The sequence below is a fragment of the Cryptomeria japonica genome, chromosome 11 (genome assembly GCF_030272615.1).
Source record: "Cryptomeria japonica chromosome 11, Sugi_1.0, whole genome shotgun sequence".
Lineage (NCBI taxonomy): Eukaryota > Viridiplantae > Streptophyta > Pinopsida > Cupressales > Cupressaceae > Cryptomeria > Cryptomeria japonica.
The window spans coordinates 386,886,783-386,904,392 of NC_081415.1; the positions used below are offsets into that span (position 1 = coordinate 386,886,783).

General features: G+C 40.7%; 1 protein-coding gene across 5 annotated transcripts in view; it reads left to right on the plus strand.

Moving 5' to 3' along the window:
• The window catches only part of LOC131034270 (glutamate--cysteine ligase, chloroplastic), a 229,499-nt gene that overhangs the window by 151,668 nt on the left and 60,221 nt on the right, over positions 1–17,610 (plus strand). For all 5 annotated transcript variants that reach the window (XM_057965714.2, XM_057965713.2, XM_057965712.2 and 2 more), the window contains exon 13: positions 2,273–2,365. In XM_057965714.2, the coding sequence (XP_057821697.1) occupies positions 2,273–2,365 (93 nt within the window). The remainder of the gene's footprint in view (positions 1–2,272; positions 2,366–17,610) is intronic.

Sequence of the window (17,610 nt, forward strand, 5' to 3'; positions counted from 1 at the left end):
GGGATTTAGAATAATATCTTTCTCTTTGTGTTATTAATGGTCATTTAAGTTGTTTCTAATTTCGCCTCTAGTTAACGATTTTTTCTTTTAGAAACATCGTCTTTGTAACTCTATTTAAAGGAGCTTTGTCTCCTTGATTAATTGAACAACATCGATTCTTTGCAAACTCTTGATTGATTGTGACTTGTGGGGTGATTGATCATGACATGTGGGGTGCAGTGAAGATTGAGTTTGTGGATTTTGCATTCTCCAACAACTTTAGTCTTGATACTTTTCCAGACAATTATAAGGTCGATACTTGTAGTTGGTGATACTTCCATGGCCAATCATTTACACACCTATGCCCTCTCGCGATCAAAATTTTATTGCAAGTTTTATCAAAAAATTCTTTGTTCTTTTAAGTTTTGTTTAAATTTAAATTTTTAAATTTTGTAACTCTTAACTCTAATTTTGTCTTAATAGTTTCTAGTCCATCTACATCTAAGAGGAATCAGAGCTCATTCTTCTTCATCCATTGACTAAAGTACAATTGTCTAGAGTTAACAAAGGTAGAGGACTTGGTGTATGTGCATTCAAACTTGGGGCTCCTTACACACAAAGTGGCTACAAGGAAGGGGACACAAGGAAGTGGGATGTCGAGCCAGGTCATATTGATGTGGATGCTTCCTCTTCCTAGTTTGTTGCTCTTCGTGTCGATGATGAGCCACCTGGTGAGCATGAGAGTGCTGGTGCGAATTGCATAAGTTGTGGTTCTTCTAATTTACTAGTTACTACAATATCTAACATGGATGGTGATAATGATATCTTTGAAGACGCATATGATTATTGATCAACGATAGCTGATTGTTGACACTTGAAATTATTATTTTTTAACTTTAGTGTACATGATGACATTTGAGTTTGACTAATATTTGACTATTAATATGGTGGTTTTGTTTATTATATAATATAAGATGCTGTGTGTGGTGTCTTTTAACTTGATTACTTCTGCAATATATATTTTTATTTTAATATGTTTTTGTATGGATGAACCCAAAATGATCCCGACCCCAAAAGTTTGATGGAACCACCAAGCCAAACCAGAACCTGAACCAGTACCAAGAGCTGTAACTTAGAGCTCAGAAATAGAACATCTGAAATAGCAATATTTGTGCTAATATTGGTGAATGTTCTAGAGAACTCTGGAACTTCGCAACTCTTTTGTCAGGAGCCGAAACTCCTACAACAGGAATATGATGACAACCACACCAATATCAACTTGATGATTGAATTTGAAAATTTGAGGTGTTGATGTTTCTAATCAAACCCTAGCTCAAATCTGGAGACATTCATTATGATGATGAATCTATTATATTTGAAATGCTAACAGATTGGAAGAACATCTGCAATAGCTTATTTGAAGATGGTGGCCGCTAAAAATCAACCGCTCAACCAAGGACGAATACCCCTTTACAATTTTGAATAACTCCACTGTGGAAAATAAAACTCTTGCTAAGTCTATTGCTGTGGATTGTGGATAAATGATTTCTACTTTGCTGTCCTTGACTTTTAAAGATGTGAAAATGGAACATTCAGCCCATAACACTGTTAACAGCAGAAAAAGAGATAAGAGAGGATGCAGAAATATAGAGGATTAAGGCGATGAAAATTACACTTGAAGGATGAGGAAGGACAGATGGCTCTGCTTCTGCTGCGAACAGCAGTTATAAATTGTCTTGAGTTTGATTAGTGAATAACATGCATATATGAGCATTGATTTTGAGTTTCTCCTCCCTTGCATGCTTTAGAAAGTTTTTCTTTACTACTTACTGAGCAGAGGGCAGAGAATATGAGTGGCATGACTAAGTAAATTGGTTATTTGTTGACATCAATATATATTTTTCTCTCTTTCTGCCGAAACGTAAGTACAACAAGAGAAAGATATCTGAATAAACGTGATAAAATTGATTGAATTTTTGTGCTTTTAATTTAAATACAAGATAATAAAGTTGGAGTCTGATTTAGACTGGGAGTTGAATGTGTGCTAAATTTGTTCAAGCGCTTAGTTTGAACAACTGATTTGACTTTTTGCATCAGAAAGAGAATTTTGGACTGCACTGGCTAAGGTAGACAAGGGATAACAGTGGCAGTTATTTCACTTTACTATTCTTTTTTGTAAAGACTCTGATTTCTGGGTTATAAATAGTTTACATAATGATATAACTGAATTTAATTTTAGAAGGTAGGATTAAAACATAAGGATCTTTAATATTAACTGTTGCAAACTGTGCAGGTAGGATTGCTGTATGATGAGACGTCACTTCAGACAGTATTGGACCTAACAAAGGACTGGACAAAAGAGGAAAGACAGATGTTAAGAACTAAGGTTTGCATAACTTTCTTCAAGAAATGGTCTGTTATTTATTGCTAATGCGATTCTTCTGCTTTGTTTAATTCCATATTTGCATGTGGATAACTTATATAGACCTTTTGGATATTGACAATCAATCATATTCTTGACTCAATAAATGATTAAGTAAATCTTGTTTCAGGTGATTTGAGGTTGGCTTTCCATTAAACCATATTTCCCCAAATTATTATTATTGTAAAATCTTGTTAAAAGATATCATTGTAATATATCTGTAGATGCCCTTCATTTGGGTTAAATTTCTTCTTTTGCCATCTAATTTTTCTGTTTAATTTTGAGATAATGGAATTCACAGCTCACTTTTTTTCATGTTAAATCTTGGATGAGATGATAAGCTATCTTTTAATGAGGTGTGGGATAAGGTTGAAATAGTTCTTAGCATTTGTAAACATTGGCCACCCACAACTATGCTAACTAATAGTTTGAATGCAACCTAGCAACATGTCCATTCAAGCATTTTTTGAAAAAAGTTTGAAATGAGTGGAGCAAGAAGCGGAACGGGTTCATGTAAAACCCTCAGCGAGGGTAGTGATGTGGATGATGGCGGCAGGGATGTTGCAACTATGGGCTGGTGGGTGGGTTGGCTCTTTGGTGGCTGGCTCTTTTTGTCTATTCTAGTCTCTTCGTGGCCGCTTTTCCTTGGAAGAGCGAGATCTTTCTTGTCCTTTGCAGTGAGGAAGTTTTTCCTCCATTTGGTTCTTGAACTGCTCAGCATTGATTATATTTGCTTAGTGGTGGCTTTTGAGATTGCTGTTCTTGCCTGGCTGGTCCCCTTTTTGTGGTTGGAGGTTGTGGCCACAGGTGGTTCCTTTGTCCCTTGTGGTTTTTGGTTTATTGGTGCCATTTTTGGGAGCGGTGTTTGTTGAGGATGGAGTGTTTCATTTGGAGCGGTCAGTGGTTTTGTGGAGGGCAGCATGGTTATTGTCTTTTGGTAGGTCTGACTATGGCTTCCTTGGCTATTTCATGGAGATTTTTCTCTCAGTAAGTTGCACTTTTTGGCGGTGCTAGGGTTTTCTTAGGTTGTGGGGTTGAGGCCCTTTCTACCCCCTTTGGGGGTTGTTTTTGCTGTTTCTTGTGGGGTTTTTTCTCTCTTGGTGCTTTTATCTTTAGCCCTTGTTTTGTTGCTTTCGGTGGCTGCATGTTTGTCTACCCTCTTTGTGCTTAGTTGGCTTCCATATCTCTTGGAGCTGATTTTATGGATAAGCTCTGTTTTTGGTCGAGGCTTCTTTCAGGTTTTGAGGCAAGCTTTTTTGGAGCCCTATGGTCTTTGGTTTGCAGGTTTTGGTTTTGGGGTCGTGCTATCCTTTCTTTGGTCTTTTTCTCTGTTATTCCTATGGAAGTGGACTCCTCTCCTATTGAGGTGGAGATTCTTTGGGTGGGAAAGACTAGGGCTTGGTTGTCTCAGCCACTTTATTCCTCTCTTGCTGACCCTTTTGAGGTGGTGGAGTCTCCTATTGAGGTGGAGATCTATGTAGGAGAGGCTGGAAACACTTGTTTGGAGGCTTTTGCTACCAGATTCCAGATTTGTGGTTGCTTGGGAACTGGGGAGGCTCGGTTTTGGCTCGTCTTGATGTTGGGTTCTTCATCTACTTTCCCTGTTAAGGTGGGGGCTTCTTCTATGGAGGTGGAGATAGTCTATGCTAGAGAGGTGGGAACCTACTATAAGGGGGCCTTTGTTGTTCTTTTCTTGATGATTATGGGAGCCATTTCAAAATCCATTGTGTTGGTTTGGGGAGCCTGCAAAACCCCCTTATTGCTACCCCTCTCCATGGCTCTTGCTTTTTGGGAGGTGCAGGTGCTATCCATTTCTTGGATGGTTATGGGAGTCATTATATAACATGTAATATCTTCTTGTTATTGGAGATTCAGGTTATGGGAGCCTTGCCAAAACCCATGTTTCAGGTTATGGAAGCCTTGTAAAACCTTTTGTTATTGTGTATTTGACATCTCTTGTTTGATGGCTTATGCCTTGTGGGCGTCTCAGCTTGATCTTTGATGCCTAGTTGCTGATGTTTGGTTGTTGGTAGGCTGCTGGTAGTTTTTAGTGTATCTTTTAGCAGCGTTCTGGTTTTGGATTCTGGATTCCTGCTAAGTCCAAAGGGTTTTGGGTTCCTTCAAAACCTGCTTGATCCTTAATCAAAAACATGTCCATTCAAGCTATGGGTTGCCTTACCATGATGAAGGGGATTTTAATTTCAGTCCCTCTCTTATAAATGGTTCACGTTACAAAATATAATCAATGGTATTACTGATTTAAAATGATTTAGTAAATCTTGTTTTAGGTGATTCGGGATTGGTTATCCATTAGGCCATGTTTCTCCTAATGATTATTGTTGTAAAATCTTTTTTAAAGGACATCCTTGCAACATATCTGTAGATGTGGCAGCTGTCATTGGATGTTTGTTCCAGATATTGAGAGGGTATTTATTTGAGGATGCACTTTTAATGTTACTTTTTATACTGAATATATAAATTGTGAATGTATTGGAGAAAACTGCTTTTGTTTCTACTGTCTCCAGTTGTAATGTCCCCTTCCTTTTTGTGATCACTTGAGGGGCACGATTAACCAATTTCCACATTCCCGTGGTTTATATGTCTTTAGGGAATGTGTTTTTGACTAACAGGGACTTCATGAAAATTATGTAATTAATAATTATCTATGGTTAACTTTACTTTATAATTTATAAAGTAACTTTATAAAATAAAGTTTATGACTTAATGTGAAGGAGGGCAATTCGATAATGTGGGGGTTATTTTGACTCTTGCTTATGCTTTGTGATCAAATAAAATATATACCTATATAAATTTTATAGCTTGGTATTCTCGTAGGAGTTTTTTTGGCGACTCTATATTTCCTTTGGAATACATTTTGAAAGATTATTGTGAATCATTTTTTTCTCCGACAAAGGCTTCTCTGGGACGACACTCCTGGAATAGCAATTTTGGAGGGACGAAAACCCCAACCATTCATGGTACGGCTTCATTTTTATCTCATCTCTGAGCATCGACTTGGAAGGAGAAACGCATCAGGACAGAAACCCTGAGGTTAGATGCCCTGGACGACACCCTATGTCATCAAGCATCGAACTCTTGGTTGATTGGTAGAAATTGCAGCATTCATCCACAGCACCAAACACTCAGAAATTCGCAGAAGTTTTGTCCTTTGGTTGGGTGGTCACAAGTTGACTGTATACTTAGTCTGGCAGAATCACCAGCAGTTCCAGAAATTACTAGGTAGAAATCAGGATTCTTGAACAGCTCTGATCAACCAAGTACATACTTGTGGGAAAGGAATGGTTACAGGTTACAGTCGAGGGGTTATTGCCTCCATCTTGGTTATTATCAGTTTCCTAGAAGACAACATTCCGGGGATATAAGAGGGTCAGCATTTCTAGATTTTGCAGTCTTTTTCCTGACTTTATCAGTTCAGTCTCAGATCTCATATTGTCCACTCCAGCATCATGAGACAGCACTCTCAGTTTGTACAAGGTTGGCTAATAATCGGGTATGCAAGGACATGTTTATAACTAAGTAATACCACACTTAATGAAGTTGTCTCAGTCTGATTTCTGTTTGTAATTAGGACTGTAACTAGTTGTTTCAGACTTGATATCATGTAATACAATGGTCATATATGGAGTTATATAGTTATCTATTATCTTGCTTTCCTTCATGATATATTACCAACTATTTTTACTAAACAAGCATCCAAACTCCAGACAAGAACTCAGAAAATTCAAATTAGGCTTTGCACACCAACTGTCTGACAAAATGCCGATGGGTTAAAACTGAAAATTTAAGGCAGAACAGGTAGTGGTTTTTTACACCAGTGCGTTCAAAAAATTTGTAGCTAATTTCGGGAGTGAGCGAAAAGGATAAATCAGTGGAGTTTGTTGAGTTTTGAGTGTGAGTTTGTTGATTTTTAAGAATGTGTATCCTTCTGAGTCAATGTTAAAAAATAAAAACGTAGTTTTCATGGAAGCTATGCAATTCATTTGCACTAAAAACAATGCTATTATAGTGAATAATAAGTGAAAGTGAATTGGAAGGATGCTGAACAGTCACTACCAGGTTGTGTTGACATCCATTGGTGATAAGGTTTTGGTATAGTTGCATAGTGTGTTATTATGCTAATCAATTGTTAGCTGATGTATGAATGGTTTGTTGGACTTATATTGTTAAATATCTTTGAAACATAATCATCCTTTTAATACATTTGAGAAACGTGTTTAAGCAATAATGACTGCTTGAATCAATTGAATTTCTGGATTAGGGATGCTGGTTCACTTGTTTCATCATATATATGGTTTATATGATTGGAAAGTTCCTTGTAGTTTACAGATTGTTCTTCCTATCCACGACTCATTGTAGGCAAGTCAGTTAAAAAGTGAATGGTTGGTATGCACTTATGCGTCCTTCACCTGGGTATTTATGATTGTGGGCTTCACCAAATCCACTATTGGCCATTCACTGCTCCTTGACATCTTTCTATTGGGAGTCAGACTCAGTAATATATGATCTTGCCAAATTTGTCAGGTTACCAGTCAAATGCCATATCATGACTTTGTGATCGATGCCTAATATAAAACAAGCATTCTGAAGAGATCTGAAACTGAAAATTCAATTATAATGCTCTGAATTTGAGCACTTTGTTCTTTGATTATCTCATGCCATCATATCTCAGCTTGGAACCCACAATTTCTGAGACACTAGCATTTATCTCTCTTCACTTGAACATTTTGTTTACAAATATGCAACACCCCTAGCAAGTTTGAGAGACAGCCCAAATTAAAGCCTTTGAAACCACACAAACCTTTATGGTGCATACCATTTTCACAATTTACAATGTAAGGTGTTTGGGGCTTTTATGTTTATAAAAATGTTTTAAAAATCATTTAAAATTTTTAACATTCGGTGAGAAAAATGAAATTATACTCATTTATATGAGTTTTTCATAAAAAAATGAGTTTTTTATCAAAAATTGCTGCAAGTTTTTCAAAAAATGCCTAACAAAGTTTCAGGTGAGAAACTGGCTAGGGCCTTTGGTTTCCAAGTTTTTCATCTATGCCCAAAATAAGAGCTGATACATTTGGGTTTATAAATGATAGATGAACAAGTGCTGCAAATTGGCCCAAGACTTGATGAACAGCTGAAGAAAAGAACCAAATTTCTGTTGTAGAAAATTATTAAATTGTTACTGTGATAAATAGGTATTAATTTCCTTAAAACCATGCTGAACGGAGGCTTCACATGTGTTTAAATCCTTGATGTATATAACTAGCTATTTTGTCAAATCAACATTGATATGCTAAATGCTAATGCTGAAATTGCCAACCAATTTGTGTTGATACCAATAGACACTGACATGCAACTTTTAATATGCAATGTCCCCACTTTAAAATATAATTTAATAACGAATAATAGTAATAAAATTAAAATACAAAAGAATAAAAATAAAAATAAAAATAAAAATAAAATAAAAATATAAAAGAATATTATTAAATATAATTAAAATTTGATTAAAGTTAATGAATGGTCAAAAGGCATGAAATGATAAGTTGTGACTCCCCCAAATATGAGGTATAAAAGGGAGAGAACTAATTTGAAGGGGGGATAATTTAGGAATCAGAAGTGCAGATCTGATTGTGAAAGGTTGTGTCCCTTTCAAAGGGCAGAAATAATGAAGAGTTACACTCTTTCAAAGTGTGCCAATGGTGAAAGGGTGTGTCTCTTGCCAAAGGGAATACATGATGAACTGGTGTGACCTCTCCCACACATTGAGAGATATAAAGGAAAGGAGTCAAAAACATCCAGTGACGTCACCATTGATCTGATCAGATCAGATCAGAACTGTTATTAAGTTACAGGCAGTAACATCCTTGTTCTTGGTGGTATGCATAGGGATGTGCTAAATTTGTATGCTTAATATATGAAGCCAGATAATGTTCTTATGCAGAATTTAATAATAATATCAATATAGACTGCAATATGTATGACAGTCATACTTTCATATACATTCATAGTACAACAAGATATTGACATATTTACAGTTCCAAGCTCTTAACCAGGTCTAATTCCTTTTTCCTGAGGAGTGGTTTGATGCTGTTAGGGAGAGGCGGAGTAAAACCATCTCATGATAGATGAGCCCCAAGGGTGAAAGAACTCATGATCCTGAAATCTGGGCTGCAGGCCCTAAGGGTGATTTTTTTGAGGTTCTGGTAATCTGGGCTGCATTACGGAGATGGTATCATCGCGCCCTAGACAAGCAAGTCTCCCATCCAGGATTAGAAATTAGAAGGGGATTAAGATTAGGCCTGATTAAGGACAATGCCTAATTTTACTATGAGCAACCCTAGTCATTAATTCGTAATTACTATAACATGGTAGGTAGTAATGTATGTTTCCCTTTGGGAATTGAAAGCCTATAAATAGGGGACATTACATAATATTAATATGCAACTACCTATGTTCCTTCCTATATTTTTGGAATATATGGAGAGATGCAAATAGATAGCAAAATAGGAAACTTTATTTTTGTGGGATAGACAACATTCTTTTGCATATAGATATAAATGTGCACATATAAATATATATGTACTAGGCTGTGATTAATTTCATATTGTTGACACCTCAAATATAAATTGCAAACAGAATGAAGCACCCCACAAATGTTTTATAATGCTGCAGCTGGGTATAATTGTAATAAACAACCATTTATAATATGAAACATAATCTAAGTATTATTTCTCAAAGGTTGCAATCTCCTTTCTCGTGGTTTAGAGTTGGAAAGGATGGTGGGGCCCACATAAACTTATCTAACTTTGTTATGAAGTCGCCTTTCCTTACAAAACAAATGGTGATTAGGTGGATTATCCATGGGAAGTGGTGGCTATAGAGAAGCTTATTAGATGCTATCCCCTCCTAGCATTGTAGCTAGTAATGCAATTTGTTTTAAATTTTTAATATAAGGTGCGCATAACTTTAATACAATGGTACATAAGTTCTTTGACAATGAATTCCAATATACTTTCCACCTAAATCAATAGTGTATTTAGGAAAGGTGTAGAAGTCAACAGAGGTTGGGCTTAGTCTTATTATGGTATGACAGTAGCATCAAATGCAACCATGGCACAATCAACATGGCCATAAATCAATAAAATATTATTCACCAATTTACACAAATAGAATTAACAATCAACCACGATGGATGAAAATTAAAAACTCTTTGAAAATACCAATTGAAATATATTTTGAGAAATCCAGTTTGGAAAACCACACATTAACTGAAACTTAAAATCCTTCAATCTTTAGCACAACTCCTGAAATCTCCAATACACTTCTGGAATTATCTTTTGAGAGAAACACAACCCTTGGATGGAATGACCTCTTAGATAAGAGGGTTTTCATTCCCAAATCCAATCCAGAAGCCAAAAGGGTTTTTGTAATTTTCTTCCTTTGATTTCGTTAGCAAGAGGGTTTTGGATATGCAAAAAATTAATTGTAAGAACTAAACCATTGTTGTAGATATATTATATTGAATAATATGAAAAACTATCAATGATCATTTAAAATTATCATACATTAATTTTACATTCTATTGCACTAGCTTATAAACCCTTTTCTTTTTTGTACAATATTGGCCAAACTATTTCATAGGAAAGTAATTCCTAAAACCAACTGTTTCCAATCTGGTCAGCCAATGGAGCGATCGACAAGGTTGAATGGGTGGTGCAGTTCCCCGCCACCCTAGTGGGGTAGCCATCGACCGGTACTCCGATATAGACAAGACGAAGGTAGTAACTTGGGACGAGTTGCAGAAAGCCTTCGAGACGGAGTTTTGACTCCTTCGGGACGATAATGAAATCGTTGCCGAAATCTTGTGCACAAAGCACGGGAAGAACGAGACAGTACGAGCATATAATCGGAGACTCAAAGAATTGCTCGGAAAGATGGATAATCAAGCTGCTAATGGATTGAAAAAGCGGTGGTTCGTGGAAGGACTGCGATCCTCTCTCACAAAGAAGATGAAGATTGTCCCTCCTACCTCGTACGAGGACGCATACAATCGAGCATGGACCTCGAAAGTGAAGGCAAGACCTCGAAGAAGGAGGATAAATCATCGGGTGACGATGGTTCTTCTGAGAGCAGTAGTGATGAGGAATCGAGCAAGAAAGTTCACGCTCTACAGAAGGACATGCTTAGGATGATGAAAGAATTCAAAGCAATGAAGGGAAGTAGCAGTAAGAACGAAGGGGACTTATGGTGCATAGATTGTAAGGAGGAAGGGCACACTAAGGGTACGTTTTCGAAGAAAGCTTTTTGTGACATTTGTCAAGTACTGGGACACTCCACCAAGGAGTGCCCGTACAATATGAAAACAAGAAGCACCCAAGTGCTTCTGACCCAAGAGCAACCTTCCACATTGGTAGCTGCTAACCCACAACAATTGGCCAATACCACAACATCTTCTGGTGGGTACAAAAACAATAGACGAGGAGGAAAGAATAACAACAATAGCATCCACACAGTGCAGTATGATGCAAAAGGCCACCCGATGATCCAGTGTCGAGCCTGTAATGAATGAGGACACTATGCCCGTGATTACCCCAAGGGAGACACCTCTCAGCATATGTGCCGGTGGTGTAGGCCAGGAGATCACGACGACGGGAGTTGCTCGAAGTTTGGAGTAAATTTGTTAACCATTGAAAAGTCCAATGAAAGGGAGACACTTGCCATCACTAGAGCACAAACAAAGATGGCTACTTATCTTGATCCTCGTACGGAGAAGGAATGAGTACGGGCAGCCAGGGCTGATATTGAGTGGGAAATGAGGAAGGTGCCCTAAGAAACCCTGGCAAGTACATCGACTGAATGTGAACAAAACATCCTCCGACAAGTGTTGCAAACTGAGGTACACCATGCCGAGATTAAGAGAAGCCATCACTAATGCCGTAGAAGTGTTGGTGCGTACAACAACACTTCACACAGAGGTGCCGGTCAACCCCTTCGCTGGCCCCATGTTGTTGGCGGTGAACAGCGGGAGAAACTCGACAGTGGTGGAAATGGGGATATTGGGTACGATCCTCACAGACACCATCGTAGATGGAGGGTCCGGGGTGAATGTACTCCTCGAGGAGACGTGGCGGAAATTGGGCAAGCCGACACTATGGCCGCTGACCTTCAACTTGGTGGGTGCCGACCAACACGGTATCAAACCCATCGAGACACTCATGGCTCAACAAGTGATGATCGACACTCAGCCCTTCGTTATAGACTTTGTGGTGATTCCCTTGAAGAAAAGAGGCTATGATGCAATCCTATGAAGAGGCTAGCTGATTAAATACAGAGTAAATAACAACTGGAAGCAAAACACGCTGTCCATGGAGGAGGGTGGTCGGAAATTCATCATCAACCTCCGAACACAGTTGGTGAGTGAAGAAATGGCATCTTCTTTAGATTCCGACTCCGATGGGGATTTCGGGGTGGATGAGAAGAAAAGGGAGCCGAACGACGAAGGTGTTCTAGAATTAGAGGACTGCTCTGAGGATGAGGGAGGCTCATTGAATGGGCTATTCCACTGGCGGATGGAAGATTATGAAGTATTCCATCCTGCGTGCCACATGCTGCAAATTGAAGAAGAGCCAGGCGAGAAATATGAGTTCCTTAGAATACAGGGACTATAAGGAGGGAGACGCTAGAGTAAATGATGTTCTGGCGTATGAGTTTTCAAAGGACAAGCCAATGCGGTACGAAGACCCCACCGTGAAGGAGACGAATTTAGGAGATGCAGGGACTATAAATAACTGGGTGGGAGACGATTGGAGCCTAGTGCTGAAGGTTGCAACATTCAAAATTTCCATAGAATACAAGGATGTGTTTGCTTGGTCCTACAAAGATCTGAAATGAGTCCCGCCTGAACTGTGTGTCCATCAGATACCATTGGTCCCTGGAGCCCAGTCGGTACAGAAGAGGCCGTACCGTATGGAAAGCCAAGGCTGATATTGAGCGGGAAATGAGGAAGGAGCCCCGAGAAACCCCGATAAGTACATCGGTTGAATCCGAAAAAAACATCCTTCGACAAGTGTTGCAGATCGAGGTACCCGTCAAACTTGAGGACCTCCTCAACACCATGCCGAGATTAAGAGAAGGCATCACTAATGTCATAGAAGAATTATAGTACCACCCCGTACCATCCCATCTATTTTGCTATTCGCTTGCTATCGAAAGCCGAGAAGAATTATAGTACCACCGAGAGGGAAGCCCTTGGAATGGTCTATGCTATACAAAAACGATAGACAATGAGGAAAGAATAACAACAATAGCACCCTCAAAGTGTAGTGTGATGCAAAAGGCCATCCGATGATCCAGTGTTGAGCTTGTAATGAATGGGGACACTATGCTCGTGATTGCCCCAAGGGAGACACCTCTGAACATATGTGCCGATGGTGCGGGCTAGGAGATCACGACGACGGGAGTTGCTCGAAGTCTGGAGTAAATTTGTTATCCATTGAAAAGTCCAATGAAAGGGAGATGCTCGCCATTACTAGAGCACAAACAAAGAAGGCTACTTATCTTGACCCTTGTACGGAGAAGGAACAAGTAGTGGCAGCCAAGGCTAATACTGAGTGGGAAATGAGGAAGGAGCCCCAAGAAACCCCGACAAGTACATCGGCTGAATCCAAACAGAATATCCTTCGACAAGTGTTGCAGATCGAGGTACCTGTCAAATTCGAGGACCTCCTCAACACCATGCCGAGATTAAGAGAAGCCATCTCCCTTGTGTACGGAATTTGCTTTGCAAGTGTACGAAATGTCGCTCGGCCGTACAAATTTCTTCCCTAGCACCAGTGACGAGGGATGTATGGCTCGGTTTATACCCGCCGTACGATGTCTGACCACCAAGTGTATGGGCCTTCGTCCGTACGATGTTTTGTCAGACTTCGGCCGTACAATGTTCTGTCACACTTCGGCCGTACAATTCTCCGCTTCATCTATACAACACTCTTCGTCACCTTCCTGGCCGTACGTCCTTCTTCAGCGTTTGTACGGTTTTCGTCCTCCAAATGTACGGGCCTTCATCACCTTCGTGGCCGTACGAATTTCAACTATCACCTTCTCTGCCGCTGTACAGTTTTTTTTCACTACACACTTTTTTGCCAATGATATAATTTGACGGTACAGTTATTTAATGTCTTGGCCGTACGGTGAGTTCACTAAATTTTTTTATTTTTTATTTTTTAATTAAAATAATTACCTTTTCAAATTGGCCAGGTAGGCTTCGCCTCTGGACTAACTGGGTCATTCCGTTGCTGCTTGCGGTAGTAAATTTTCAATTTCGACCTCTTTACCGTCTCCTTTATCAGTTGGTCATCCAATGTGGACAACTTAATCGCGCCATTCTCAACTACGTTGCGAATTTTATATGGCCCTAGCCATCTGACCTTGAACTTTCCAGGATTGATCTCATTTCGCCCGTTATACTTCGGCACCCACTGTCCCAGATGAAACTTCATGCACTGGATATGCTTATCATGCCAAAATTTCCGTCGTTGTTGGGCGGCGTGGCGTTAGTGGCCTATTGGGCCATCATCCTTCATTCGTCCAACTTGCCCAAAGTGTACAGTCGTTCCTGCAAGCTCTCCATATCTCCTAGGCGATTCTCAATTGCTATCCTTAGACTCGGGACCATGAACTCCGTCGGCATATTGGCCTCTTGGCCGTACATTAATTGAAAAGGTGTCAAACCCGTCGTGACTTTGTAGGTGGTCCGGTATGCCCACAGTATGGATGGCAACTTCTTTTCCCAATCTTCTTGCTCAACTTGACAGGACTTATAGATCATAGATACCAATATTTTATTGGTGGCCTCGGCCTGCCTGTTGGCCCTTGGGTAGTATGGGCTTGACAAGGAATGAAAGTTTTTGAATTCCGTCGTGAGTAGCTTGACTACATGGTTCACAAAGTGGCCATTGCGATCACTCATCAGTTGAATTGGAATGTCGTACCTTGTGATGATTTGTTCATAAATGAACTTGGTTGTACTCGAAGTTGAGTTATTCGGCAGTGCTCGTGCCTCAGCCCACTTGGTAAGGTATTCTATTGCCTCCACAATGTAACGACATCTCCGTGTTCTGCTGGCCTTCAAGGGTCCAATGAAATCCAGACCCCAGCGTTTGAACAACTCCTGGGCATGAGATGGATTGAGGGGCATTAACTCCCACTTCAATGGTTTTCCTGCCATCTGGCAAGTATCACAACCCACCACCCATTCCTATGCATCATTATATAGGGTGGGTCACCATAGTTCGGCCATCAATACTTTGCGTGCGGTGGTGTCTGGACCCATGTGGCCGCAGCGGGCCCTTTGTGTGCTTCTCGGAGCACTCCTGGAATCTCTTCTTCCATCGCACACCTTCCGAGGACTTGGTCGGGTCCCATTTTGTACAGCAACCCATTAATTAGCTGGAATGTCCTTCTCAAGACCAACTTCCTTCTCTCCCTCGGTAACATCTCAGCTGGGAAACGAGAGGTGGACAAGTATTCCACAATGTTTGCATACCACGAAGGTAGTGCCGCAATTTGGAATAGATGTGCATTAGGAAAGTCATCATTGACTCCCTCCGGCGGCTCTCCCGACTTAATCCGGGATAACTGATCAGCGATCACATGGCTCCTGCCTGGCCGTACAATTATGGTGAATCTGAACTCTTGAAGGAGTAATAGCCACCTGCTTATTCTGCCTTGGATAATGTGTTTATTTACCAGGTACATCAACGCCTGGTGATCCACATAGAAAGTGAAAGGTGTTGCAAGCGAGTAGTGCTAGAATTTTTGTACAGCATAGACCATTCTGAGGGCTTCCCTCTCGATGGTACTATAATTCTTCTTGGCGTTCGATAGCAAGCAATTGGCAAAATACATGGGTTGGTCCAACCCATACGCCCCCTTCCTATGCTAGCGTAGCCCCAATGGCATAGTTCGAGGCATCCACATGTACGTGGAATTCTCGGTCCTAGTTTGGAGAGGCCGGAATGGGTGCGGCCACCAGTCTCCTCTTGAGTTCATTAAATGCTTCCTCTTGTGCCGGTCCCCATATGTACAGTTCGCCCTTCCGTGTCAGCTTGTCCAATGGGAATGAAAGTTGATTGAAGTTCTTAATGAACTTCCGGTAGTATGCTATATGTCTTAAGAAGGACTTTACTCCTGTCACATCAATGGGCGACTCCATATCCACAATTACCCGTACCTTATCTGGGTCAGTTTTTAATTCAACTTTACAAACAATGTGGGCCAGCAACTTCCCTTGCGGCACCATAAATCTGCATTTCTTTGGATTCAGGGCAAGCTTGGCCCTCTGGCATCTCTCCATACATTCCCGCAATGCTACCAAGTGAGTGTCTTCGCTACTAAAACTAGACCTGTCATCCAAGAAGGCCTTATAGTTTCCCACAAACATTTTATCGAAGATGTGAAGGACTATCCTCTGAAATGTTGGCGTACACTCTTTGGCACTGGTGCAGCAATCAATTCCGTACACAGGCGACTAAGTTTAGCAAATCCGTAAGTCGAAGAGAGTCCGTACACCCTAGTCATTTTGCCGACTTGAAATCCATACTCGTGGTCAAGAAGACAAAGATTTTGTATAGTTCGTACAGGGTAGATACCAGCAGAGATAAATCGCCGTCCAAGGTAGGAAATAACGGAATTCACAAATTTATGAAGTGTTGACTTGTAATTAAAAGAGTCATTTAAATGGAGTTAGGGAAACGAAGATTGGGGAAGCTGGACTGGCGAAAACGGTTGCAACAGTTAGAGCAACCGTCTAAGTCGAGAAAGATGGCTGAAGCAAGCACAACAGGCATGGACAAGGGAAAGAGAGTGTTGCAGTCTGGAGTGAAAATCGCAGGACCAATAGATATAGAAAAGGGCAAAAAGAAGCCAATGCCAGTAAAAATCACATCGGACACTGTTACATTTGAAGGATTATGTGGAAGTGTATGTAGAAATTGGTGGCTAGAGACCCTAGATAGTAATGTGATTAAGTAGTCTCTTAGGAAAGAATGGGTGCACAGGGCAATTCAAATGCCCATCTTTGCAATCAAGGATTTTGAATCATGTTTGCGAATGATGGCGGCCACGTACGACATCGCAACTAGGGCATCAACATTCTCTTATCAGTAGAGCACTGTGACCGTATCCTTTGGACCCAATGATTTTGCCAAGGTCTTTGGTATACCAGATGAGGGGAAGAAAATAGACAAGAATGCCACTAAGATGTCGCTAGAGAGGAAAGAGCAACTACTATAGTTGATTTGTCGAAATGATCTCTCAGATTTGGAATGGGCAGCGATTAAGGCACCTAAGGGCAGAGGGTTGAAAAAAACGTACATCGTCTAGGAGAATGGCAGTGCCTGCTAGATGTTATGAAAACAGACTTACGGGAGCTAGCAGGGCATCAGACATGGCGGTACCCATGATTGCACTTATGAATGGATTGAGAATTGGGACGGTGTACAACTGGGCTACAGTCTTGTCGGACAGAATTCATGAATTGCTGACCCTACGACACAAAGCTTTTTACATGTCGTTCCATGCCATAGTGTTATTCCTTTACGATGTACAACACAGGTCTCTCCCGAGAAGCATGTCTGGAAACCTCGGGAGATGTTGGACTCTTCACAACCAGCCATATTCTATTGGACCCACCTGGATATGTTCGCAGGTAGTGGGGAAGCCCATTCAAGTAGGAAACGAAGGAGACCACCACATGTAGTAGTGTCAGAACATGAGCAAGAGACAAAGACACTTGATGAGGGTGCAAAAGAAGAGGTTGAAGAAAGGATGATGTTAGTGAAGAGGAAGGGGAAGATTCCGAGGACACTTCTTCTAGGAGCACCCTAAGTCACGACACATTCCGCCTTCATAGTCGAAAAGAAGTAGAGAAAACCCCTAGTACAGAGGAGAGTAGTGGTCGTGTGGTGTCTTTTGGGCATGTGACGAGAGGAATCCGTGGATTACCGTCGGTTGGAGTGCGAGCTGCGGGAGTGGGCCAACTAGTTCGTATGGAGGACTGACACCTCTCCCGGTTTCGAGGGTGATGGTGCGAGCCATACCAGCCGTACCCATTCCTTGATTTGGGCAGTTGAGAGCCCGACCCCCATTGCCTACACCCTCTAGTGTCGCCATAGTAGTTTCGAGAGGGG